Genomic DNA, 27,499 nt, shown 5'->3' on the forward strand with positions numbered 1-27,499 from the left:
GTTCTGCAACAAGAGAAGCCATGGCAATGCTAAGCCCACATCCCACTAGAGAGTAGCCCCCACTTACTGCAACTAGAGAAAGCCTACACACAGCAACAAAGACCCAGCACAGCCCCCCAAAAAGCCCAAATTTGTATTTAATGGAAATTTTTCACCCCTTCTAGTCCCCCAGATAGCTGGTCTGTATCCCCAAAGCAACCAATGTAATTTTCTTGTGTATCTTTCCAGAGCTATTCTATGCATGTACAAGAAAGTAGGTACATGTATTTGTTTGTTGGTTTTTTTTTTACACAAACGGTAGCTATAAGCACACACTATACACACTGCTTGCCTTTTTCGCTTAACAATACATCTTGCAGATTATCCCATATCAGCACATAAAGAGCTTCCTCATTCTTTTATTTAACAGCTGTTGTGGATACACTGAAATTTATTTCACCAGTCCCCTCTTGATGGACACTTACGCTGTTTCCAATCTTTTCCTACAACCAACAATGCTGCAGTGAATAACCTCATACATATATCATTTTGTGCTTGTGTGAGTGTATCTGCAGGATAATTTTCGGGAAGTGGAAAAGCTGGGTCAAAGAGCATGTGCTTTTGGAATCAGGATAGATAATGCCCAAATGTACCAGATTACACTTGCAAAGAGCCGCCTAGGAGAGAGCTTGTTTCCCTTCCCCCTTGCCAACCTTGTGGGTTCATTGATGACTTTAAAGCAGGAAAGTGACATGCTCAGGTTTTCATTTTAACAAGATCCCTCGGGCTGCCCTTGTATAGCATGGCTCAGAAGCAAGCACTGAATTCAGGGACACCCAGGAGCCTGGGGTGCCAGCAGAGAGCCCCGAAAGACAAAAGTCAAAGCTTGCGCCCTTTCTTGGCACCCACCCAGACTCCTTAACTTGCTTCTTCTTGTTGGGGGCCGGAGATGATTCGGGATTGCTAGGGAAGATTCATGGAGATGCTAAAGAGGGAGAATGACGGGTGACAGTGAGATCCTGCAAAGGGCAAACCTTGGAGACCTGGGTGAATGCACAGGACTAGATTAAGGAAGGGATCTGGGGTTTCCTAACATTGGCACCTGGGATGGAAAGGGGCACCATCTACAAAAACAAAAGGATGGGTGTGGCTTAAGAAAACTGTTGCGGGGCAGAGGAATTACTGAGTATGCTTCAGGATCTGGTGTAGAGCTATTTAATTCGATTTTAACTCCATTGGCTTTAAGATGCGAGGAGGGAAGAATCGTCTAGAATGGGCCATCTGAAATATGGGCGTAAAGCTCCAAGAACGCTTGGGACTCTTTGAGCTTTGGCTTCCCTGTGTGCACAAGAGAGATAATAATACTCATCTCACGTGATTGCTGGGAGGGTCCAGTAGGAGAATTCATTCATTCATTCACCAGCTCTTTATTGAACGCCTGTACATGTCCTGCTGTCTCCAGGCCCTAGGAGTGCAGCAATAGACAAACCCGAGACCCTACCCTCACGGAGCTTTTAAGTAGGAAATACAGAAACAAGCACATAAACATGCAACATGATACTGAGTAGCAATGAGTGCTAGGAAGACACCTAAGCAGGATAAGAGAGTAGACTTCGATGAGGAAATCAGGACAGACCTTTCTGGGGAGGTGACACTGGGGCTGAGCCCTGAATGAAAGTGAGGAGGTCGGCCACCCGGTATCTAGGACAGAAGATGCAGGCCAGGGAGCAATGAGGGTGTGATGGGCTCAGTGCAACCCCTGGGGATGATGATGATGCAACCTTCATGCCTTCATCAGCTTTAAGGTGGGAAGGAAAAGGCAGGCCAGAGAAATAAGGGCAGGGCCAGGACCGAGTCTGGGAGGTGACAGGGGTGGGCAGATGAAGCATCAGACTCCAAGAGAATGAAGAGGATGGCCAGATTCTAAGAAAGAGCATCCCCCGCTGCAGAGAGCCGGGAGGAAGGTGGCAAGTAGGAGACCGTGGAGCCTGGGTGGGCAGGAACGCTTCTCAAGAAGCTCGAAAGTGGGCACAGGACAAGGCAAGTGGAGAAACACAAACGGGGTCCTTGTTTTCAGGATCCTTCAGCTTCCACAGTCTGAAAGGGTCTTTGGGGAGGTATTGCCCAGGAAGGACTCGATGTTTCCTCCCCGAGCCTTCGGCCCCAGGGTAGGAGCCGCCCTGGTGCCATTTCCAGCCCCAGCTCCATTTCCCCAGCCAGGAATATTCCGCTGATGCGGGTCTATATTTAGCAGCCGTGGCGAGGTACAGTCTGTTCTTGCTGTGCAGATAGCAGGGAGCAGAGCCGGAACGGGGCCTGAGAGGAAGGTGTGAGAGAAGGGAGGAGGCGGGGCGCCACGAGGCCCGTGCCAGAGGAGAAATTAGCGTGTGTGTTTTAAAGGCCAGGCCTGCCAGCAGACCCCCCACTGGGAAAACAGGGATGGCATTTGCGGGGCTAATGAGGCGTCACTTGGGCTCCAGGGCCCCTTCTGCAGCATTTGGAGGGGACAGCGGGGGCGGGGAGGATAACAGCTGGAACTGGGGGCGTCGGGTGAGGACGAGGCTGTGGGGAGCCAGGGCCAGGTTCTCATTAACAGCCCCCGCCCAGCCACCATCCCAGCAAGAATAGAAAGCCTCTGGCTCTCAGAGACTTCCAGATCTCTGCGGAACGTTCTTAGCTGAGCCAGAAACATTGGCTTCCTGAAGAGGGAATGAAACTCACCCTTGTAAGTGCCAGATCCTGGGGGTCAGGATGATGCACTGGATCTGGTTTCTGCCTTCATGGGCTTTTGCTCCAACAGAGAAGCCAGATACAGACAGACAACTACACCCAGGCTGCGAGAGGCAGGCAGAGGGTCTATGGTTGTAGGTCCGTAAGTCAAAATGTTTATCAAACACCTACTATGTGCTGGACTGTATAGATAAGATGACGAACAAGGCCACTGTGGATCTCGGTGCTTGTGGAACTGATTTATGGGGTCCACAACCCAGGACTTGAGGAGGGGGAATCCTCAAGGCATCTCCAAAATGTGGGACCTGCTGCTGAAGCTTTGTCTCATTTAACCCACATAAGAGCCCTTTCCACTGAGTAGTCCCATTGTACAGAATTGGAAACTGAGGCTCAGAGAGAGTTAAGAACTTGCCCAAGGTCAGATCAGATCAGATCAGATCAGTCGCTCAGTCGTGTCTGACTCTTTGCTACCCCATGAATCGCAGCACACCAGGCCTCCCTGTCCATCACCAACTCCCAGAGTTCACTCAGACTCACGTCCATCGAGTCAGTGATGCCATCCAGCCATCTCATCCTCTGTCGTCCCCTTCTCCTCCTGCCCCCAATCCCTCCCAGCATCAGGGTCTTTTCCAATGAGTCAACTCTTCGCATGAGGTGGCCAAAGTACTGGAGTTTCAGCTTCAGCGTCATTCCTTCCAAAGAAATCCCAGGGCTGATCTCCTTCAGAATGGACTGGTTGGATCTCCTTGCAGTCCAAGACTCTCAAGAGTCTTCTCCAACACCACGGGTCAAAAGCATCAATTCTTCGGCACTCTGCCTTCTTCACAGTCCAACTCTCACATCCATACATGACCACAGGAAAAACCATACCCTTGACTAGACGAACCTTTGTTGGCAAAGTAATGTCTCTGCTTTTGAATATGCTATTTAGGTTGGTCATAACTTTCCTTCCAAGGAGTAAGTGTCTTTTAATTTCATGGCTGCAGTCACCATCTGTAGTGATTTTGGAGCCCAGAAAAATAAAGTCTGACACTGTTTCCACTGTTTCCCCACCTATTTCCTATGATTTTATTTATTCATTTCGTTTTGGCTGTGCTGGGTCTTCATTGCTGCGGGCTTTTCTCTGCTTGCGGAGAGTGGTGGCTACTCTCACTGTGGTGCGCAGGCTTCTCATGGCGGTGCCTTCTCTTACTGTGGAGCACGGACTCTAGGGCGCACAGGCTTCAGCCGTTGCAACTCACAGGCTTAGTTGCTCCTCAGCCTGTGGGATCTTCCCGCACCAGGGATCGAACCCCTGTCTCCTGCATTGGCAGGCAGATTCCTTACCACTAAGCCACCAAGGAAATCCAGAACCAGATGGTTTAAGAGCTAATTTGAGAATTTTGCTTCAGACTCTCAGGTGGATACCAGCTTCCAGGATGCTTCTCCCCATGTTGGGGGTAGAATGGGGTGTGGAAGAGAGCAGATGGCAAAATACGCCATCAAGTCCTCCCATCCTTGAATTGGCCTCCTAGTAAAGTAACTTCAGCTCTTCCCATCGAGGGGGGAGGAGGAGTCTATTTCCCTGCCCCTTGAATCTGGGCCACCTTACAACTTGCCTTGGCCAGTGGAATGTAGTGATGTTCTACAGATTCCTAGGTTAGGTCTTAAGAGACCTTGCAGCTTTCATGCTTCTCTCCTGGAACATGGTCCTGAGATCACGGTTTAAGGAAATCAGCCCAGCCCACAGGAGGATGAGAGAAGGCCTGGTGAACAGCCAGGATCAACTGCCCAGCATGTATCAATACATGAGGCCATCTTGGACCTTCCAGCCAGATGGCCTCCAGTGAAATGCAGCTACAGGAGTGAGCCCAGAAGAGGAACAGGCTGGGGAATCTTGATTTCTCTGTTAGCTATCTACCGCTATGTGACAAACTGTCCCCAAACACGGTGGCTTAAAACAGCAACAATTTATTATTTGTCACGATTCTGTGGGTTGGCTGGGCAGTTATTTTGCTGGGGTCACTCACATTGCAACGGTCAGCTGGCAGGTCAGCTAGGACAGCTGTGGCCTTTCATCTTGGGTTTCTTCACGGTGCAGTGGTCTCAGGGGTCCAAGGAGACAAGCCCTGGCACACAAGGGTTTATCAAGTATCTCTGCTTCTGTCACACTTGCTGATGTCCCGTTGGCCAAAGCAAGTCCTATGGCCGAGGCTGGAGTCAGCATGGGAGAGGCTGACCCAAGGCATGGATCCCAGCAGGCGTGGTTCCTCAGGAGCTATCACCATAGCAACCTGTCATTGGGTGTGGCCCAGGGGGACAGGGTCCAGAGGCCGCATGGCTTCAGGGTACCCACCTCCTAGTTGTCAAGAGAGGACACCTGATCACACACTCAGCACGGCTTCATGACCCATTTCTAGAGATGAAGACTTAAGTGTCCCCAGTTCCTCTGCAGTCAGAAGTGACAGGGCAGCAAGGAGGCCAGTCACACAAGCGTGGCACATCACCCACAGCATAGATCTCAGTCAGACCCCTGCTCCCAGCCCCACTCAGAGCCGGGGCTGCTGAGCTTCTGGTCCACAAGCTCAGCCATGCACAGTGGCCCCATCACCAGACTCCACATCTGTGAGATCCTAGACATAAATGACAAAGCTTAGCCCATAGATTTCCTTGGTGGCTCAGATGGTAAAGCGTCTGCCTACAATGTGGGAGACCTGGGTTCATTCCCTGGGTTGGGAAGATCTCCTGGAGAAGGAAATGGCAACCCACTCCAGTATCCTTTTTTTTTTTAATTGGAGGCTAATTACCTTACAATATTGTGATTTTTGCCATACATTCACATGAATCAGCATGGGTGTACATGTGTTCCCCATCCTGAACCCCCCTCCCACCTCCTTCCCCCTCCCATCTCTCAGGGTCATCCCAGTGCACCAGCCCTGAGCACCCTGTCTCATGCATAGAACCTGGACTGGTGATCTATTTCACATCTGATAATATACATGTTTCAATGCTATTTTCTCAAATCATCCCATCCTCACCTTCTCCCACAGAGTCCAAAAGTCTGTTCTTTACATCTGTGTCTCTTTTGCTGTCTCACATATAGTGTCATTGCTACCATCTTTCTAAATACCATATATATGCGTTAATATACTGTATTGGTGTTTTTCATTCTGACTTATTTCACTCTGAATAATAGGCTCCAGTTTCATCCACCTCATTAGAACTGATTCAAATGTATTCTTTTTAATGGCTGAGTAATACTCCATTGTGTATATGTACCACAGCTTTCTTATCCATTTGTCTGCCAATGGACATCTAGGTTGCTTCCATGTCCTGGCTATTGTAAACAGTGCTGAGATGAACATTGGGGTACATGTGTCTCTTTCAATTCTGGTTTCCTCGGTGTGTATGCCCAGCAGCGGGATTGCTGGGTCGTATGGCAGTTCTATTTCCAGTTTTTTAAGGAATCTCCACACTGTTCTCCATAGTGGCTGTACTAGTTTGCATTCCCACCAACAGTGTAAGAGGGTTCCTTTTTCTCCACACCCTCTCCAGCATTTATTGTTTGTAGACTTTTTGATAGCAGCCATTCTGACTGGCGTGAGATGGTACCTCATTGTGGTTTTGATTTGCATTTTTCTGACAATGACACTCCAGTAGTCTTGCCTGGAAAATCCCATGGACGGAGGAGCCTGGTGGGCTACAGTGCATGGGGTCGCAAAGAGTCGGGACACGACTGGGTGACTTCACTTTCCCTTTTCTTTAGCCCACCTTAAGTGCTTGACTGGCCTGCCCCCCCCCGCCCGCCCCTCTGCCTGGCTCACGCAGGGAGCCCCCCACCACGTCTCTGGCCCGTGATCACTCCCCTGTCAGTCCATCTGTCTGCTCTCTCCTTTCGGCCCTCCCACCTTCTTTCTCCACCCCTCCCTGTCCGTCTGCCTCTCTGGCGTCCCTGAGGAGGTCTGTTCATGCTGCCCTTGCTGTTCTTGGCCTTGCTTTCTTCTTTTTTCTGTTTCTCTCCAGGCCTCTGTCTCTCCGTGGGTCTCCCTTTCCCTCTCTTCCCTGCCTTTCCCTTCTTCTGTGCCTCCGAATATGTGGCGCTTTCCGTCTCTTTCCGCTCTGACCTCTCAGATTCCTCTCTGTCTCTCTCTCCTTCACTTTCACCCCCCTCCCTCTCTTCTCTCTTCCCTTCCTGCTCTTTCCCTCCTTCAGCTCCTCAGGGTACAGGACACACAAGGGCACCTTCCCAGTAGGGCCCCTACCATCCCAGACTTGGGTCCTGCCCTAATCCCCAGAAGGGATTCCTCTAACAATCCCAGTGTTGAGGTCCAGCACCAGGGAGATGGGGCAAGGAGCCCAGTGCATGATTGGAAGCATGGCTTGCCTGATTAGGACGGAGATGAGAAAGGGCTCTCTCAGGAGCTGAGACAGAAGCGCAGCATCACTCTATCAGAGGCCTGCACTCTCCCCTTGTACCTGAGGGTGGGTGGGGTGGGGGATACCAGGCTGGCTGGGCAGGGGCCCACCATCCTTACTGAGGCCCAGCAGAGCCGTCCACAGCATGGGCTCTGGCCCCAGAGAGCCTGCTGGAATCCTGACTGTGCACTTTCTCCGTGTGCGACCTTGGGCCAGTACTTAACCTGTCTGTGCCTCCATGTCCTCATCTGCAAACTGGGTATAATCATAGCACCATCCTCATAGGGCTGATGAGCAATTTCAATGAGGCAGTTCCCTTAAGGTGCTTGGAACCATGGCAAGCGCAGGGTAAATGCACATCCATGTCAGTTATTGTTACTGTCACATGCAGTTCTCATGAGTTGAAACTCTGCACCAATTCTGCCCCCCAGGGACCATTTGCCAATGTCTGGAACTGTAGCTGGGAGGGGGAGGGCGCTGCTACCAGCATCTCGTGGGTGGAATTATCCTGCCCGAGATGTCCACGGTGCCAGTTGGGGAAATCCTGCTCTTTGGGGAGGTATGTGATGGTCCCATTTTATAAATGACAAAACTGAGGTCCAGAGAGGTGAGGGGTTTTGCTCAAGATCACCTGGTCAACAAATAGCAGGTCTGGGATGTATCCCAAGTTCGTCTGTTTCCAAGTCTCCCCTGCCCTTGGAAAGATCAGTCCAGGCCAAGGAGCAGTCAGGAGGGAGCTTATTGAGGAGTCTTGAAGGCTGCTGATAGAGGGTCTCCATGACCCCTGATTAGACAGACTGCACTTTCCGTATCTCCATGGGATCCCACAAAAGCAGGCACACCCCCTAGATGCACCACCCCTGGCTCCCCCAGTCACACACACACACACACACACTACAGCCTCTCCTCCCATTCTATTGCCTTTATTGGAGGCTAGGGGCTGTCTGGGGACATCAGGAGGGAGAGATTGGGTTTTATGGGGCGCATCGTGGGGCTGCTGGTGCGTGACTCCACCTGGTGTTCAGGCCCTGGGCACCACCTGCCACCACCTGGCGTTCACAGGTTGAAGTGGGTCAGGGGTGGGGGGACTCTGACTGGCTCATCAACTCCCCCTTCCCGCCTGATCTCCCACCGTATAAGCAAGTGTCTGGGAGACCAGAAGTCCAGCCTTCCCCTGCTCAGAATTCATCTCACAGCCACCACTTTCTGCTGCTCCTCTGCCTGCTTCCATTAACAGTTTGAAGGGTTGTCTGATCAGCAATTAGCTGGTGCCTGGACAGAGAATCTAGGGCCGGGCCCCAGAGGAAAGGGCTGGGGTCCCCAGGGCTGGGTGATGACTTAATCGTGGAGGGTGTATGTGTGTGTGTGAGAATAAGTGTGTGCTAGTAGCTATGTGTGTGCCTGTGCATGTGACCTCATAGGTGTTACCTGTGTATTAATGTATTAATAGTACGTCTAAGTGTGTGAGACATATCAGTGTTTATGTGCGGGCGAGTGTGACTCCATCGTGTGTTTGAGGGTGACTGTCAGGCCAGTTCACTCAGTTAAACATTCACCAAGCTGCCACGCTGGGGCTGGCTCTGGGCTGAGTGACACCGATCCAGGATGAATCAGACACAGGCCAGGCTCACCCAGAAAATGTCGGGACTCCCCCTCATATGGGGAAACTGAGACCCTGAAAGTGGGATCGGAGGCTCAAGGGGGAGTCACACAGTGCCTGATTCTAGGCCTTATGCCTCTTTTTAGTAAACTAAATAGTCCATATTCTGTTGCTTTTGGGTTGCATGTGAGTGTGTGAATATGTATGTATGTGTGTGAGTGTGTGGATGTATGTTAATATGTCTGTATATAATGTGTGTGTTTTGTGTACAAGTGGATGGGAAGGTTTGTGTTTTAGAGTATATGTGCATGTATCTGGGCTTCCCCAGTGGCTCAGGGGTAAAGAATCTGCCTACAATGCAGAAGACGTGGGTTTGATCCCTGGTCTAGGAAGATCCCCTGGAGAAGGAAATGGCAACCCACTCCAGTATTCTTGCCTGGAAAATCCCATGGACAGAAGAGCCTGGCGGGCTACAGTCCATGAGGTCTCAAAGAGTTAGACGCGAACTGAGCAACTGAAGACACACGCGTGCGTGAATCTGATGTGTGTGAGAGAGGAGTGTGTGTGTGAGGGTGTGTGTGTGTGGAGTGCTGAGTGTGAGTTATCTGTGAGCCTATCTGTATAAGCATGCAGGTGTGTGTGTGTGTCTGTGTGTGTATGCTGAGCCCCACACCTACACGGTGGTCGTATCAGTGTCTTCTGCATCAGCAACTCCCCTCCTGAAGTTGAATGAGCCTGGCCTCTGCCTGGGGAGGGGTCTCTGTATCAGTTGGCAGCCGGCAAGGGGCATCCCTGGCCTCAACCCCCCACCCACAGGTGTGATCCGGACGGCCGTGCCCGACCTTGACCGCGAGAGCCAGGAGCGCTACGAGGTGGTGATCCAGGCCACAGACATGGCGGGCCAGCTGGGCGGCCTCTCCGGCTCCACGACCGTCACCATCGTGGTCACTGATGTCAACGACAACCCGCCCCGCTTCCCGCAGAGTGAGTGAGGCCTTCCCAGAGGGAGGAGTGGATCTGTGTATCTGTTTGGTCATCCCTCCCAGCCACCCTCTGACCCCAAGCTGCCCTGCAGCCTCCTCGCCATAGAGGGCCTCCCCGATCTGTCCATCTGTCTATCCATCCAAGTCACCCCAACCCCCTCCCCCCTCCAATCTTGCTTTTTGCAAGAGACAGCCCCAAAGTTGTCTGACTTTCCATACATCCATGTAACACACTTACCACCCCTCCCTGCACCTTGCTTCTGGCCAAGAGTGAGCCCCTGTCTGTCCACCCACTCCAGCTGGTCCTTGCACACACCCCTGTCACGCTTATTATGTGTGATCTGCTACTGATCCGAGCTTGCAAAGGTATGCTGGGGATGGAGGGACAGACACAGGGGTCTTTTAGACATACAGACAGAGGCTGCAGCCATGCCCAGGGGCACCTATCATTTGTACATAGAAATGCCAGGGTCTGGAGAGACAGGGCTTTTCCTCTCCTCCGAGCCTGGAGGACTCTGTGCTTCTGAACTGGGGGAGGGTGCTTTCCACTCTCTGCCTCCCCAGGCACAACAGAGTGGGGGTGTCTTCTCTGGTCCTGTCCTCCACCTCCCATCAGCCCAGCCAGCCCCTCCGTCCCAGGTTTAGACGAGAAAGCTGTGCCCAGGAAGCCGCCGAAGCTGGCAGAGACTAAATGCCATGGGGAGCCGGGCTGATCCCTATCGGGCGAGTCATTACTTGAGGTCTGCTGCTCTCACATTAGGCCCTGCCACAGGGGACTGACCCCCGAGAGATAAGGGAATCCAATCCCTTAGCTGAGAGCACATCGCAGCCTAAGCGCCTCAGTCCAGACGCCAAGTGGGGTGGGCAGAGCCCGCCAGCCAGCTCCCCGTCTTTGCTGTTGCCCGGGGAACCCAGTCCAGCAGCCGCCCTCAGCCACTCCCCCAGCCCAGCCCCACTCACTTGATGGGGAAGCTTCAAAGCCCCTGTGAAGGGGCGGGGCCACCCAGTTTGCTGTGTGCCAGGCTGTGTGCCAGCCCTGAGCTGGAAGGAGGGGGGCAGACAGAGGGGCCAGAGCCCCTGGAAGACTCTTATTTATTCACTCATGTATTCTTTCTTTCTTTTTTTTAACCTTTTCATGTTATATTGGAGTATAGCCAATTAACAGTGTTGTGATACTTTCAGGCAGACATCAAAGGGACTCAGCTATACATATACATGTATCCATTCTTCCCCCAACTCCCCTCCCATCAGGTCTCCCCCCAACTCCCCTCCTATCCAGGCTGCCACATAACATTGAGCAGAGTTCCCTGTGCTGTACAGTAGGACCCTGTTGGTCATCCATTTTTAATATATAGCCGTGTTGTTCATCTGTTCTTTCTTTATTTCTTTATTGGGAAGTACAGCACACAAACAGAAATGCATAAAATATAAATGTCCAGTTCAGTACATAATTACAAAACAAACACTCTTGTAACCGCTGACCAGGACCCAGAAGCGGCCACAAGTCCTTTCTTGATTATAACTTCTCCCCCTACCTCTTCTTCCAGAGTTAACCACCATCCACTTTCATGACCATCATCTCTTTGCTTTTCTTTTTTATCGAAGTATAGTTAGTAGATAATAGGGGCTTCCATGGTGGCTCAGACAGTAAAGGATCTGCCTGCAATGCAGGAGACCCGGATTCAGTCCCTGGGTGGGGAAGATCCCCTGGAGAAGAGAATGGCAACCCACTCCAGTATCCTTGCCTGGAAAATTCCATGGACAGAGGAGCCTGGTGGGCTACTATGCATGGAATCACAAAGAGTTGGATGCAACTGAGCAACTAACACTTTCACTTTCTTTGATGTATAATATTATGTAAATTATAGGTGTACAATACAGTGATTCATAATTTTTAAAGGTGTACTCCATTTATAGTTATAATTAATTATAAATTAGTTGCTATATTCCCCATGTTGTACAATATATTCTTGTAGCTTTTTTAAACCTAATAATTTGTACCTCTCAATCTCCTCCTCCTATATTGCCCCTGCCCGCTTCCCTCTTCCCGCTGGCAACCATTAATTTGTTCTCTATATCTGTGAATATGTTTTTTTTAATATTCTTTAGATTATATATATATAAGTGATATCACACAATATTTGTCTTTGTTTGTCTGACTTATTTCACTTAGCATAATGCCCTCCAAGTCCATCTTGCTGCAAGTGGTAAAATTTCACTTTTTTATGGCTAAGTAGTATTTCATTATATATAAATATGCATATATACCACATCTTCTTTATCCAGTCCTTTAGGGTCGATTCACCCATGTAGGCATCACCTAACATTATAGTTTAATTTTATAAGTTTTTAACCTTATCTAAATTGAAACTCACAATACAAATGATTCATCTTGCTTTTTTATCTCCCCAAATTATGTTTGTGAAATCACATGTTATTGCTTCTAGCTATAATGCATTCATTTTCAGTGCTGTATAGTATTCCACGATTTATCTATTCTCCCGCCCATGGACATTTGTGTTGTTTCCAGTCTGAGGTTATTATAGAGGACACCACTTTGAACATGGTTGTATGTGTCCCTCCTGCTGTTTTGCATGCAATTTCCTTAGTCTACAGAGGAGCAGAATAAACTCATCTTCAACTTTACTAAATAAAGCCAAATTGTTTTCCCCCATGAAGAAATGCATGTGTCCATCATACCATATCCTCACTGATACTTGGTATTGTCAGATTTCTTTCATTTGTGTTAATCTAGTGAGTGTATACTAGTAACTCAGGCTGCTTTTCATTCATTCACTCACTAGTCACTCAAACATTTCATTTATGTGACAGCCTGGTGTTCTGCCAGGCACCATGAATGCCGGATGAATAAGAGATGTGGTCCCTGCCTTGCAGGAGCTCACAGCCCGGAGGGAGGGAGAAGACAGAGGGAGGGAGAATAAACAGGAAATAATAGGGAAATGCAGTAATCCTTACAATAGGATAAGCCTGGGGGCCCTGGACACATGGGACCAGAGCCTGGAGGTCTGGGAACCTTCCCCATTACAGGAGGTAATAGTCACTGAGACTAAAAAGGAGAGGAAACAGGGGAAGTGAAGGCAGAGAGGAGAATAAAGCGAGGGAATGGCTAGAGGTGGCACAGAGCAAGTCATCCTGAAGGAATTACAAGAACTTCAGCCAGGCTAAGGCTCATGTTGAGGTGGGGCATTGGAGGCATGAAGCTGCAGAAGTCAGCAGGGGCCAAGGGGCTTGTACAACTTCATTCCAAGTGCAGTGGGGAGCTATGGTAAAGAGTGGGGAGTGGCATGGTCAGCTTGTGTTAAGAGTCCCCCCAAGACTCTTTTGTGAGAGTCAATCAGAGACAGCCACACCACACAAGGGTATTCAGACCAGTGGGGGCTCCAAGAGACACATCCCCGGTGCCACAGCCCCTGCTTCCCCTGGGCAGGCCCATCACTTAGCAAATCACCCCCACCTTCAACTCCACTCTGGGAGGACAGCAGGGAGCCATTTGAGTTCCACTTGACCCTCACTCCTTCTGGTTTCCCCTCTGCTTCCCCACTCTGGTAACAGTGGCCATCTTGCCAGTCTTCAAACATGCCAGGCACTGCACCCACCTCAGGGCCTTTGCATCTGCTGTTCCCTCTGTCTTTCCCAAATATCTGCTTGACTCACTGCCTCACCTCCCTCAGACTTTTGCAGAAATGTTGTCTTTTCCTCGATTACCACATTTACAGTTTTTTTTGGCTGCATCCCGTGGGATGTGGGATCTTAGTTTCCCAACCAAGGATTGAACCCTCGCCCCCTGCATTGGAAGCACAGAGTCTTAACCACTGGACCGCCAGGAAAGTCCCAATTACCCTATTTAAAACTCCACACACACCTTCATCATCACTCCCCATTTCCCTTCCCAGTTTTATTTTTCTCCCAAGTACCATTTGACATCCTATTTTACTGATATGATTGTTTAGTGTCTTTCTCCTTCCGTTAAGAGAAAAGCACTGTGAGCCCTGGGATTTGGGTCTGTTTTGCTTGTTGCTGGAACCCCAATGCATAGAGCTGCATCTGGGACATCATAGATGCTCAATAAATATGTGGAAATGAAGGAACCAATATCATTAACATCCACAGCAACAAAAAAAATCAGTGTGCAGCCCGACTATTTGAATGCAATGTGTCCCATTTATTGGGTAGGGAACAGATACTAGTCTCTGTGCTAAGCAATTGACATGCATTATCATCTCAGTTAATTGGGAAATGACAGTGCTATTAGGAAGGCACTATTATTATTCCCATTCTACAGATGAGGAAAACCAGAGCTCAGAACTACACAGCCAGGACTGACTCCAGGGCCGTAGCCTTGATCACTGTGCTTCTCTGTCCCCTTTTGGGCAGATGAGGACACTTGAGTCCCAAAGAACTGCCGACACTTTCTCAAATCAATCAGGGGATAAAGCCAAGGTCAGAATTAGAACCCTCCTCTTTGCACTGCGTCCGGCATTTCTGCAGAGGAAGTGTCTCTCCCAACACCAGTCCTGGCCAAGCAGGGAGCTCCAAGGAGCCCATCTGAGAGCCCCCCTCCTCTCCCCTAGCGCTGGTGGAAGCTGGGGGAGGGCCTGCCTTACCATCCCCACTCACAACTGTATCCCCTACAGAGATGTACCAGTTCAGCATTCAGGAGTCGGCCCCCATCGGCACGGCCGTGGGACGCGTGAAGGCCGAGGACTCAGACGTGGGCGAAAACACAGACATGACTTACCACCTCAGGGAGGAGAGCGGCAGCGGCGGGCACGTGTTCAAGGTCATCACAGACAGTGACACGCAGGAGGCCATCATCGTAGTGCAGAAGGTGCGGCCGCCCCGGAAGCGATGGGGGAGACAGACCCCAGGGCAGCAGGGTCGGGTAGGGGGTCACTGAGCAGCCAAATACCCCATCCCACTTCACTCCAGGGGTGAAGTCTCTCCAGGGACGCTGGACCAACCTGGGAAAACGCTAATGCTGTCCTTCCCGTTTTACAAATGAGAACATGAGACACAGAGAGGTTAAGTGACTTGTCCAAGGTTGCACAGCTAGCAGTCAAGAGCCAGGAGTCAATCCAGATTTGAATCTGTGCTCTTACATACTACGCTGTGCTACTTCAAGTTCACACCAGGCCTTTCACACTCACTGTTTCCTTTCATCTTGATGTTACCCTCGGAAGGAAAACATATTATGACTGTTTTTACAAGTAAGAAAACAGAGATTTAGAAAGGTAAAAGGGCTTGCACAAGATTATACCTGTAAGGGATAGAGTAGGATTTGAACCCAGGTCTGGTGACCCCAAAGCTCTTTCTTTCTTGAGTCTAACAGCCTCCTTACCCACTGACCAGCCCAGGAACCAGAAGCTCAAACAGCAAACTCAGCACCCCCTAGGGAAAGGAGACAGAGGTCAGATAAAAAAGCAAAAATCATCTTCAAGGGCTTGGTCGCAAGCTTGGCAACTCAGGGGTGCACAGGCCTTTGACACTGTCCACTCCAACCCTGCTGTTCCACGGGAGGTCTGAGTCCCCTGCCTGGCCTACAAACAGTCGTAAGCCCTTTGTATACTCCCAGGGATGGGACACTGAGTCCCTACCAGTGTCCTGCTCCTCCTTCTCCCATTCAGCCACAATCTATCTTGTTCCCTTCAGCCCAGGCTCTGCCTCCTGGGACCTACAGAAACATCTGCCCTGACAGCCCTTCATTCACTCAATAATCAAACTCTCTCCCTGGCCACGAGGGCTTGAGGATAGAGAAAACTCTGTTTTTTCAACTAGGATAAGGATATGAGGCTAATACTTTCAATTAAGTGTGAATAGCGTGCCAGCCTCCTTTCCAATGCTTTCCATGTATTAACTCATTTAATCTCTACAACAACCCTCTCAGTATTATTATTGCCCATTTTATAGGTGAGAATCTGAGGCCCTGAGTTCAGTCATTTGCACCCAAGGCCAAGCATCTTACAGAGAAGTTGTAGGGACAGGGCCCCAGGGAGTCTGTCTCCAGAATCCACCCTTTTAAACATTACATGGCTTTCGGTCTTCTGACCTCCACTTGTCTTCACTGTAAGATGAGCCCATTTCACAGATGGGGGAACTGGAGGCCTGGGGAGGCCCAGCATCACAGAGCAGCAGAATCAGGCCCCAAGCCCAGCCCAGGGACCCCAGCACAGCATTTGCTCTCATCCCCGGTGATGCCCCTGTAGTAACTCCCCCATCCTCCCTGCCTCTTGCCCCATAACCCCACCCCCACCCCGCCTGCTCCAGCAGTGGCGCCTGAGGTGTCTCTGTGGAGTCAGTGCTGGCTCAGGGAGCAGAGCCCCGCCTGATTGATGACCTGGCTCCAGAGCCCATCGCTCATTCCCAGGCCAGGTCCGCGCCTGCCTCCCTGCATCCCGATTTCCCAGGCAACAGGATGGAGGGAGGAGGTAGCCCTTCTTTTCTTTCTCTCTCTTTTTTTTTTCTGTTGGGGAAGGGGGAGTGTGGAGGGGAGGTTCTGAGAGGAAAGGAGGGTCCCTAGACAGAGGACAGTTCTCCAGGAAGGTGGCCCTTGCTGCCCAGATGGCTCCCCCAGCATGTAACAGTGATGCCCATGGTTCCACCACTGCCCTTTCTCTTTGCTCTAAAGGCGTTATCCTTAGGAGGCCAGAGTCCACTCAGCCATGCAGCTTGTCCATGGTCACCCACCAGCATTCCCTGATGAGGACCAGGACAGCGTAGCTTTAGCCAGGCCTCTGAGGGAAGCTCTAAGGCCACCCAGCTTATCAGGCTCAACTCACATTAGCAGCTGCCACCCATAATACACCAGGAAGGTCTCATCTCACTCTCCTGCCCGAGGCCCAGAGAGGTTGAACAGATTGCCCGCAGATACACAGCTGGGCAGCCACAGATCCAGTGCCTTTCCTGCAGTGGGGTTAAGGGCTGGAACTTGACAGCCCCACTGCCGGGGATGTGAATCCCACTTCTGCCAGGGACTAACTGCTAAGTGACCTAGGGTAAGTTACAGAGTCTGCTGGGCCTCGATGTCCTCACGTGTCAAATAGGATGATAATAATAATACAAGCCTCTTTGGGACGCTGTAAAATTAGATGAGTCGCTACATTTAGAACACTGGCACACAGTGCTTTGTAAATTAATACATTAAGGCCAGTCTCGTGTGCCGGGTAGCAGGAAGTCTGGGACTCAGTATGTGACCCTGTGTCCCTGAGCAAGACTGTCCCTAGCAGGGCCTGACTTTCTCTACCTGTAACCCGACCGTGTGTCAGTGATGCCATTGAGTCAGTGATGCCTCAGTCAACTGTGACCTTAAGCCAGCCCCACCCTCTCGGGGCCGGCCCCGCCCCCTCGGGGCGAGGCCAGGCCCCGCCAGACTTGGGCTCACCTGGAGGTGTGGCGCAGACCCCAGCCCACTCACCGCCCTCTGCTCCCTTCCGCCCACCCCTCCAGCGCCTGGACTTCGAGTCCCAGCCGGTGCACACCGTGGTCCTGGAGGCCCTCAACAAGTTCGTGGACCCCCGCTTCGCTGACCTAGGCACGTTCCGCGACCAGGCGATCGTGCGCGTGGCCGTGATCGACGTGGACGAGCCCCCCGAGTTCCGGCCGCCCTCCGGCCTCCTGGAGGTACAGGAGGACGCGCAGGTGGGCTCCCTGGTCGGCGTGGTGACGGCGCGGGACCCCGACGCCGCCAACCGGCCCGTCCGGTGAGACCCCCGCCCGGGGCCGACGCCTGCTGCCTGCTACCCCGCCAGCGCCTGCGGACAGACGGCGGGCAGAGGGGGTGGGGACGGGACAGGGAGGGGTTGGGGGCGGTGGTGGTGAGGGAGGAGGGGAGAGAGCGATGGACGCGGGCCACCGGGAGCCAAAGAGACAAAGGAATCAGATTCGCGAACAGTGGCAGAGAGACGGAACTCAGGATAACGAGAGAGAACCAGGTGTGACAGACGCGGCAGTGACCTGGGCTCAGCTTCGGTCCTCCACCAAAAGGAAAAAAAAAAGATAATTTCATCCTTCCAGCTTTTCAGGTCACAAATGTTGCAAACATCCTCGACTTATGTTTTTCTCTCACACCTCCCTCCAATCCATCAGCAAAGCCTGTCATCTCTGCTTTAAAAACATCTCCAGAATCTGACCACTTCTCACCTCCTCCGCAGCTGCCGCCCTGGTCCAGGCCACCTGTTTCTCTTGCCTGATTACTGCCTCTCTCTGCTTCTGTCATCACCCCTCTTCAATCTAGAATGGGCACAGGAGCCAATTGACTCCCGCCCCACCCTTCTCATGGCCCAAACCTCCCTCCACTGGCCCTCCTCTGCTGAAAGCCCTCCAAAGGCGCCTCTGGGGCTCAGGATAAAAGCCCAGACCCTGTAGGTGTGGCCTGACTGTAACCTCTCAGACCCTGGCTCACCTCCTCCCTGGTTCACTCTGCTCGGCCACGTTGACCTCCTCACAGCTCCAGGGATACACCCAGCCGGCCTCTACCCCAGGGCCTTTGTACCGCCCGATCCCTCTGCCTGGAATGTTCTCCCGCTTAACATCTCCAGGGTTGGTCCTCTCACTTCCTCCAGGACTTTCCTCAAAAGTCACCTTCTCAGTGCAACCTTCCCTGACCACCCTTTTTAAAATGTCAACCCCACCCCAACGTGTCCCCACACTTCATATCCATTTTCTTTCGTCCTTCATCACCATCTAACCTGCTACCCATTTTCCTGATGACTTTGTCCCTCTCCCTAAAAGATAAGCTTTAGGAGAATAGGGATGCGTGTGTAAGTTCACCGCTGTATCCTCAGGGCCTCACACCGCCTAGCGCTCAGTGGACACTCCCTGACGCATGGTGAATGAATGAAATGTAAAAACAGAGAAAGAAAAGAGAGAGGCTCCTGGAGATGCAGTGAGACCAACAGTGAGAGGAAGTGACCAGAGAAGGAAAACCAGTGGAAAGAGGGCAGGAGTAACTAAAGGACAGAGGAACCGACCTGACGCTGTAGGAACAGAAAGAGGAGACTTGGAGAGAAAGCCAGTCGCAGAGACAGAGGCAAGGGGGGCGGGGCGCGGGAGGAAGAGGGGCAGCGGCAAGTGCACGGAGGCCATGGGATGCTGTGGTGCTGTTGGTGTCCCTGGAAGGGTTTGCAGTCTGCAGGAGTTGGGGAGTCCCTGACCATGGCCCAAGTTGAAAGGATGTCAGATAGAAAGAAAGTGATCCAGAGGAGGTCAGGGTGGGGTGAATGCCCACTGTTGACTGAATTTAAGCATCTGGAGCTTCCTGTTTATTCCCTGAAACCCCTGTACATAGTGAATGATCCCTGAGCCAAGTGTGTGCCTAGCTGTGTGCCGAGCATTGGAGGAGGGAAAGGAAGTTACTTTAAGGATCTCTGCATTATTCAGCTCCATATGGGTCGCATTCTCACCATCCTTCATGTGAATGGCTCCCTCCGATTTGTCCAGTGCATGGCCTGTGCAACCTTACATGGCAACCCCAAGGTGAGGACACAAAGATGCTTAACTACCTATGGGCTCCCAGATTGGAGGCTACCCTCGGGGGTCTAGAAAGACTTCCTGGAGGAGGCAGGAATTATATTGAGCTGTGTACCTGAGTCTGGTCAGTGTGGCTATGAGGAGAAGGTTATTCCAGGCATAGGCATAGGAAGGCAAGAAGTGGCAGGGATGTCTGGAGATGAGTAGACTGTGGTGTCTATAGGAGGCTGAGCAATGAGCCAACAAGAGAAGTCTGACAGGGTTCAAAGATAGGCTGAAGGGCTCAGACTCAGTCCAGAGGTCCTGAATGCCTCCTAGGCTGCCTCCACCCTTCCCATGGCCAAAACCGCCCTCCACTGCCTAGGAACTCCTCCACCACCCTTCCATCCCCGCTGACAATAGATACAGTCTTTAAACATCCCCGTCAGCCTCTGGCTCAGCCCCAGACCTTTCCCAGGAGGGCATTATCACCCTTGTTTGGCAGGAAACTGAGACCCAGGGAGGGGAGGAGGTTCCCTGGGCTCACAAGAGTTACCAGGCAGCAGTAGGAGCCTCGTCCTTGCCTCCCAGGTCCAGCGCACCCCTCTGCCTTCTCCCCTCCTCTCCAATATTGCTCTCCCCACTCCCCCCTCAGCCCTCCCCCTCCACCCTCTGTTGACTTCCCTTCCCCCCTGCTTTCATCTGCACTGAAAGGGCCAACTTTGAAACCTGCTTCTCACCTCCTTTCATCTCTCTCTGCCGCCCCTTCCCTGGGGCTCCTCAGATGTGGAGGCGGTGAGGAGCTTGAGACAGGTCCAATTTCACACCACAAACATTTACCCAACTCCTCCTCCTCCTGCCCGGCCTGGAGCCAGGCCCGAGATGGCTCAGCTAAGGACAGAGCTGGGGAGGAGCACCCGGTCTGTAAGGGGACAGATGGCTAGAGAAGGGGTCCTCACAGACCACCTGGGCAGCCCAGAGCCTGGCTTATGTTCCAGCTCCCTGAGTTCCAAGGGTCCTGGACTCAGTCAACACCTAGGCGTGTGAGTCATGTCATATCCCGCACTGCTCCAGACAATGGGGAAACAGAGGTGATAAGACCCTGTTCCTCCGCTCAAGGAGTTTGCCTTCTCCTGGGGGGCAGGGGAGGCAGGGAAACGGCCAATAAGTAGTTGAATGTTTGTCGCCACAAGTCAACAGATGGTTAAAAGGGGTCATTGCTGATAAGAGCTATGAAGAAAATAAACAAGGTAATAGAATAAGACCAATTGGGGCCACAGGGGGCTACTCCGGATTAAGTGATCAAGGAGTTGACAAGTGAGTTGACATCAGAATGATCAAGAGAGAGCCAACTAGACAAAGATGTGGCAAAATGCATTCTGGGTAGAAGGAATGAAAGTGAAAGTCGCTCCGTCGTGTCTGACTCTTTGCAACCCCATGGACAATTCTCCAGGCCAGAATACTGGAGTGGGTATAGCCTTTCCCTTCTCCAGGGGATCATCCCAACCCAGGGATCAAACCCAGGTCTCCTGCATTGCAGGCGGATTCTTTACCAGCTAGGCCATAAGGGAAGCCCAAGGACACTGGAGTGGGTAGCCTATCCCTCTTCCAGCGGATCTTCCCAACCCAGGAATTCAACCAGGATCTCCTGCATTGCAGGTGGATTCTTTACCAACTGAGCTATCAGGGGTAGAAGGAATAGCAAGTGCAAAGGTCCTGAGGCAGGAACAGGCTTAGTGTGTTCCTGGAAATGAAGTGATATCCTAGGCGAGTCTGCCTAGGATGGTGGTACCTGGGAAATCCAGAGATGCAGATGTAGAGAGTGACTTTTCTGAGTTGCTGTACTGCAGAGTAATCTGCAGGAAGATGCCTCACACTGTGGTGTTTGGCCCTCAGCTTGTAGTTTACTCATTTTACAGATGAAGAGACTGAGGGTCAGAGAGAAGTGACCCTCCCAATGTCACTCAGCCTGAAGGGGGAAGGAATGGGATTTAACCTGTGATTGTCTGATTCTTGAGTCCAGCCTTCTGCCATTTCACCCCTGCTTCTGATTCTCTTAGGGCTTCCCTCATAGCTCAGTTGGTAAAGAATCTGCCTGCAGTGCAGGAGACCCGGGTTCAATCCCTGGGTCAAGAAGATCCCCTGGAGAAGGAAATGGCAACCCACTCCAGTATCCTTGCCTGGAGAATCCCAAGGACAGAGGAGCCTGGTGGGCTTCAGTCCATGGGGTTGCAAAGAGTTGGGCACAGCTGAGTGACTAACACTTCTTCTTTCTGATTCTCTTTGTAGTTTGAACAGCTTCCAACTTTATGCAGTGCCCTCCCCTCTGCGTGAGACACAGAGAGTCAGACGAGGGCAAGGGGAAGGCTGGGGCCCCATGTGAGTGAATCGAGTGACAGGTCTAAGTCTCAGTGGGCTGAGCAGGGGCTTGGACTCAGGAGCTCCAAGGAGGGGCGCATTCTCTGGCCACCAAGAAGGGATGGAGCAAGGATAAAGAGGATGGGGCTGGAGTGGAAGGGCAGCATCCAGGGTGGAGGGGCTCTGAGGACCTGGTGGCAGGAACAGAATCAGGGAGCCAGGAGGTCAAGTTCAGGAGCAGTGAGGTCAGCTGAATGAGCTCACGGGAGGGGGGTTGGGGCCAGAGAGGAGGTCAGGGTGGGGGCACTTGGGGACAAGCTGAGAAGGACCTTGAATGTCAGGTGAAGGTGTGGGACTTTATCCTGAGGCAGTGCGAAGTCTTGGAAGGCTTTGAAGAGAAAGAGGAGAGGGCTCAGATGGGCCCATCTCTGGATCAGGCAGCCTTGCAGACAGACTGGCTATTTATCAGCCCATCCCCAGCCCTACCAGCCCCAGCCCCCTTGTGAGTCTCCCTTGAGTGTCAAAAACAGGAAAGCCCACGCTGGACCAGAGAGAGAGTGAACACTTCATTTCCTCCCAGCATTCCACAATGGGGTGCAACAGAAAGCATATGGGTTTTCAGTTCAGTTCAGTCGCTCAGTCGTGTCTGACTCTTTGCGACCCCATGAATCGCAGCACACCAGGCCTCCCTGTCCATCACCAACTCCCAGAGTTCACTCAAACTCACGTCCATCAAGTCGGTGATACCATCCAACCATCTCATCCTCTGTCGTCCCCTTCTCCTCCTGCCCCCAATCCCTCCCAGCATCAGGGTCTTTTCCAATGAGTCAACTCTTCACATGAGGTGGCCAAAGTACTGGAGTTTCAGCTTCAGCATCAGTCCTTCCAATGAATACCCAGGACTGATCTCCTTTAGGATGGACTGGTTGGACCTCCTTGTAGTCCAAGGGACTCTCAAGAGTCTTCTCCAACACCACAGTTCAAAAACATCAATTCTTTGGTGCTCAGCTTTCTTCACAGTCCAACTCTCACATCCATATATGACCACTGGAAAAACCATAACCTTGACTAGACGGACCTTTGTTGGCAAAGTAATCTCTCTGCTTTTCAATATGTTATCTAGCTTAGTCATAACTTTCCTTCCAAGGAATAAGTGTCTTTTAATTTCATGGCTGCAATCACCATCTGCAGTGATTTTGGAGCCCGAAAAAATAAAATCTGCCACTGTTTCCACTGTTTCCCCATCTATTTCCCATGAAGTGATGGGACCAGATGCCATGATCTTCGTTTTCTGAATGTTGAGCTTTAAGCCAACTTTTTCACTCTCCTCTTTCACTTTCATCAAGAGGCTTTTGAGTTCCTCTTCACTTTCTGCCATAAGAGTGGTATCATCTGCATATCTGAGGTTATTGATATTTCTCCTGGCAATCTTGATTCCAGCTTGTGCTTCTTCCAGCCCAGTGTTTCTCATGATGTACTCTGCGTATAAGTTAAATAAGCAGGGTGACAATATACAGCCTTGACGTACTCTTTTTAGAGTCAGAGAAAAGCTGGAATGAATCCTAGCTCAGTTGCAGAATTATGGGAAAATCACTGCACCTACTCCAACCCTCAGTTTTCCCATCTTCAAAATGGGTGTCATGGTAGTTCCTGCCTCATTCATTTATTCAGAAAAAAAGTACTAAATGTCTACTATGGACCAGGTTCTGTGATCAGTGGTCCCAGGGTTGGAGGAAGGATTAAGTGTTTGGAACATAGTAGGATCTCAGGAAATGGACCTTACCATTTTTCTTGGTGGTCTGGACACCCAGTACTCCCCTTCATTCTGCAACCAGTACTAACCCCATACAGATTTCTAGGCATTGTGTGTGGGCTTTGAGGGTGTGCTTTAAAAGGGGTGGGGGAGGGGAAAGAGTCAAAAGGCAGTTTGGAGTGAGCAGAGAGGAATCCCCAGGTCAGAGGAGCAGCCCCTTTTGCTTGTGAAGAGTCTCCCCCACTAGGAGCTCAGGCAGGGACTGCATCATTTAGCCTGCTGTGTGTGCACGTGTGTGTACACGAGCCTGGATACAGGAGCACCGGGCAGCCTGGACATGCATGAGTCTGCACACTTTCATATTTATCATGCCAGCGTGAGCTATATATGCACATATTTAAGTGGCGAAAACCCACATGGGCCCTCAAGCCAGTAAGGCGCACCCTGGCCACTTCTCTCACCCTGACCTTGACAACAGCAGGGTTTTGTGCTGTTCCCAGGGTGTGGGGGCACCCGTAGGTGCAGTGGGCTGGCCCTGAGGCGGCTGCTCTTAGTTAGACGTGGGACTCTGCACAGACACACGTGGCTTGGGAATCTGGCTTTGCCACCCGTCAGCCCGTCTGCCCCAGGGCAAGGCGCCTGGCTTCTCTGAGCCTCAGTTTCCCCATGTGTAAAATGGCAGCGGCAGTGATGACAGTTATCTGCAAGGCTGGGAGGGGCTCCTGCATGTGCAGCCCTTACACCAGCCTGGCACAGAGTCTTGCTGAGCAAATAAAAATGAGCTAATCCATACGTCATGTGGCAGGGGCCCAGTGCTGTTAAAACTGTTTTATTAGTGTTTTATTGGTAGTACTTGTCTAATCCTCACAACCACTCTGAGTTAGGTGTTATTATTAGCACCATTTTTAAGAGGGAACCAAAGACCAGAGAGCTTAAGTGACTGACTCAAGGTCACAGAGCTAGGTTTCAAACCTCGGCAGATGGCCACCAGATCCCACTCCTGACCACAATTCCCAGGCTTTCTTTGCACTTGTGCACACACACACTAGCGGACACAAACCTACACTCTCACTGCACTCTTCCACTCACACCTGCTCCTGTTCCCCTTCCTGCCCTCCAGGTCCCGGCTGACCAAATGAGAACTGAGATTTGAGCAGAACCTTCTAGACCACAGATGCCTCCTGTCCTTCTCAGACCCTGGCAACGCTCCCACATCCATGCATGGCACCTCCCAGCCCCAGGCCCGCAGACCACACGCTGGGTTTGGGGGGGGGGGTCCTGTGTCCCCCTTACCAGACACTTCTGAATCGTCATTAGAATAACAATAGTGCTCACTCATAGATTCATTTTCCTGGAACCCAACTAGGCACCTGTCCCCAGCTAGGCACATAATCCTCCCAACCACTTGCAAAATAGGAGTTAAATCACTTTTCCATTTTCCTTAAAATTAAGGCTCAAAGATGAAGTGGCTTGCCTTGGGTCATTGTGCATCCTGCTCCAAGTCTGAGCGCCTAACTCTTGTACCTTCCAGCCGTAACACATCACCACACACACGCACTGACCACCTGCAACACAGACCAGACACACAACTCGAGCGCCGCCGAGTGAGGGCTTCAAGCCTCCCCCGCTGCCCCCCACGTGTGCCAGGCCACGCTCCTTGCCACGTGCCGTGCCCTGCACCCATCTCTCTCTCTCGCTCGCTGGCTCCCTGAGCTGGAACAAAGCCACCTGGGCCAGGCAGCCACACAGACCTGCAGCCCCAAGTCTTTAGCTGGTTGATGGCGGCTCCCCACGCCCCCCTCCCTTCCCATGGCCTTGAGAACAGCTGCCTCCACTTAGAATCCATCCCCCTCTTCCCCTCCAGGAAGAAACAAAAGAGTAACTGGGAGGAAAGAGAAGAGAGGACAGGTCTGAGCAGAGGGAGGAGGAGACAGAAGAAGGCAGTGGGCATCCTCCCGTCAGCCCTGCCTCATGCCCAGCCCCGACCAGGCGATCAGGGGCCCCTGTTGCCTCTTGGACTCACTTCTACCTGTAAAATCAGGAGGAGGTCTCCGTGGTTCCTTCCAGCTGAGCCGACACTACTCAAGAGTCTGGGTCCACCTCCTTTGGACCCAAACATCCAGCAGTTCAGGCTTGAGTCCATGGTGACCCAAGACTCCATGCACTGCTGCTTCACATGGTTCAATGCACTAGAAAGAACTCTGGGTAGAGTCCCAAATTGGGGTACAAATTCAAGTTCTCTGACAGTCCCTGTGCAACCTTAGGCAGGGTTACACTAGCCCATGTGGCACATTTCATAAATAAGGAAAAGGTCCTCCTTTGAGAAGATGCTTCCTGAGCTAGCACCTGTGGCTGGGCAAGAACACCACCAGCCGGTCTTCATCCCCTCTTCCCCTCTTCAGCCTATTAACTTTGCGCAGGACACAGCCTGCACAACCATACTTGGCAGCCCTAAGCTTGGGAAGCTGCCTATCTCGTCTTCATCTGCAAAATGGGTTGACCACACATCAGCCTCACAAGATGCCAGGCAGGGGGGGGCCTCATCTGTCTCATTTACCATTTTACCCCCAGAGCTTAGCACAGAGTGGGCTTCCCCTGTGGCTCAGATGGTATATAAGAATCCACTTGCAATACAGGAGACCCCAGTTCGATTCCTGTGTCTGGAAGATCCACTGGAGAACTATCCACTCCAGTATTCTTAGGCTTCCCTGGTGGCTCAGCTGGTAAAGAATCCGCTCACAATGCGGGAGACTTGGGTTTGATCCCTGGATTAGGAAGATCCCCTGGAGAAGGGGAAAGGCTACCCACTCCAGTATTCTGGCCTGGAGAATTCCATGGACTGTATAGTCCACGAGGTCGCAAAGAGTCGGACATGACGGAGCGACTTTCGCTTTAGCACAGAGCAGCGTGGAGAAGGCATTCAACTAATGTTTAGGCATAAAGGAACGAAGGGAGGGATGGCTGGCGGAAAAGCAAGCCTACAGACTGTTAAGTGCTGTTCTGATGGGAGGAATTGTCATCTTGGATCTGACTCACACACTTTCACCCAGGTCAGGAGGACCCAGGCTGATCAGGGCCAAAGAGGATGTGGGCTTAGCAACTCAGCGAGAGGAGGCGGCATTAAACTAGGGATTCAGGGGACCTTCCTGGTGGTGCCGTCGTTAAGACTCTTTGCTTCCAATGCAGGGGATGTGGGTTTAATCCCTGGTCAAGGAACTAAGATCCCACATACTGTGTGGCATGGCTGAAAAAGAAAAAAACCTAGGGCCTCAGGAGACTAGCTGGAATGACCTCTACACCCTCATGCCCAGCCCTTCGCAGTCTGCCACAAGCTTCCGCCTCCACTACAGCAGTGAATATGAAAACAGCAAGGGCCGTCACTTTTGCCCAGTTCCATGGATTACTTCCTCTAACCCACACCAGTGAGGTATGAATCACCCTATTTTGCAGACAAGTAAACAGAGGCCAATGAGGTCCAGTGCCTAGCCCAAGGTCACCCAGGTGGATAAGAAGCAGAGGATTCAAAGCCAGCTCCAACTGCTCCCAGAGCTCCACAGTCCCACTGGGTACTACTGTGCTTAGCAGTGTGCAAGTCTTGGTGACCCCATGGACTGTAGCCCTCCAGGCTGCTCTGTCCAAGGGATTTTTCCAGACAAGAATACTGGAGTGCGTTGCCATTTTCTCCTCCAGGGGATCTTCCCCACCTGGGGATCAAACCCATGTCTCTTGCATCTCCTGCATTGGTAGACATGTTCTTTACCACCGGCTACTTGGGAAGCCCCTCCCACATGCACTGGATATCATTATCCCCATTCAACAGATGAGGAAACTGAGGCCTGGAGCGGTTTGGTAATGCAGCCAAGGCCCACTGAAGGGTCATCTCAGGGCTTCAAGTTTCAGTGCGGGTAGGGAAGGGGGTGTTTTGGTGTCGTCCTCTCCGTGGTCCTCAGTGTCCCGGCTCTGGCTCCGGAAGATGCGGGAAGGGCTTGTTTCCTCCAGCTGGAGGAACGGGAGGGGTGCCCCGCCCCACCAGGCTCCATTGTCCCCGCTGCACAAAGAGCCCTTGCTTGGCATTCGGGGGCCTTTGTAGGCCGCGCAGCCTGCGGCGCCCCCGCCCGCGTTATCAGCCTGGGGAAGCGGCGGACAGAGCTGGCGGGGCCTCTCTGGGCCGCCGCCGCCCGAGACATGTGTTGGACACGGGCCTTTCAGGCCTGGAGCCGCCGCACAAAGGCCCGG

At 51.9% G+C, this 27,499-nt stretch overlaps 1 protein-coding gene across 1 annotated transcript in view; it reads left to right on the forward strand.

Moving 5' to 3' along the window:
• The window catches only part of CDH22 (cadherin 22), an 82,904-nt gene that overhangs the window by 29,998 nt on the left and 25,407 nt on the right, over positions 1 to 27,499 (forward strand). Inside the window, exons 4-6 of the mRNA XM_086330830.1 lie at positions 9,521 to 9,688; positions 14,343 to 14,536; positions 17,152 to 17,405. Of these exons, the coding sequence (XP_086186956.1) occupies positions 9,521 to 9,688; positions 14,343 to 14,536; positions 17,152 to 17,405 (616 nt within the window). The remainder of the gene's footprint in view (positions 1 to 9,520; positions 9,689 to 14,342; positions 14,537 to 17,151; positions 17,406 to 27,499) is intronic.

The sequence above is a fragment of the Bos grunniens genome, chromosome 13 (genome assembly GCF_055505025.1).
Source record: "Bos grunniens cultivar Pamir isolate PY7600 chromosome 13, Bosgru_T2T1.0, whole genome shotgun sequence".
Classification (NCBI taxonomy): Eukaryota; Metazoa; Chordata; class Mammalia; order Artiodactyla; family Bovidae; genus Bos; species Bos grunniens.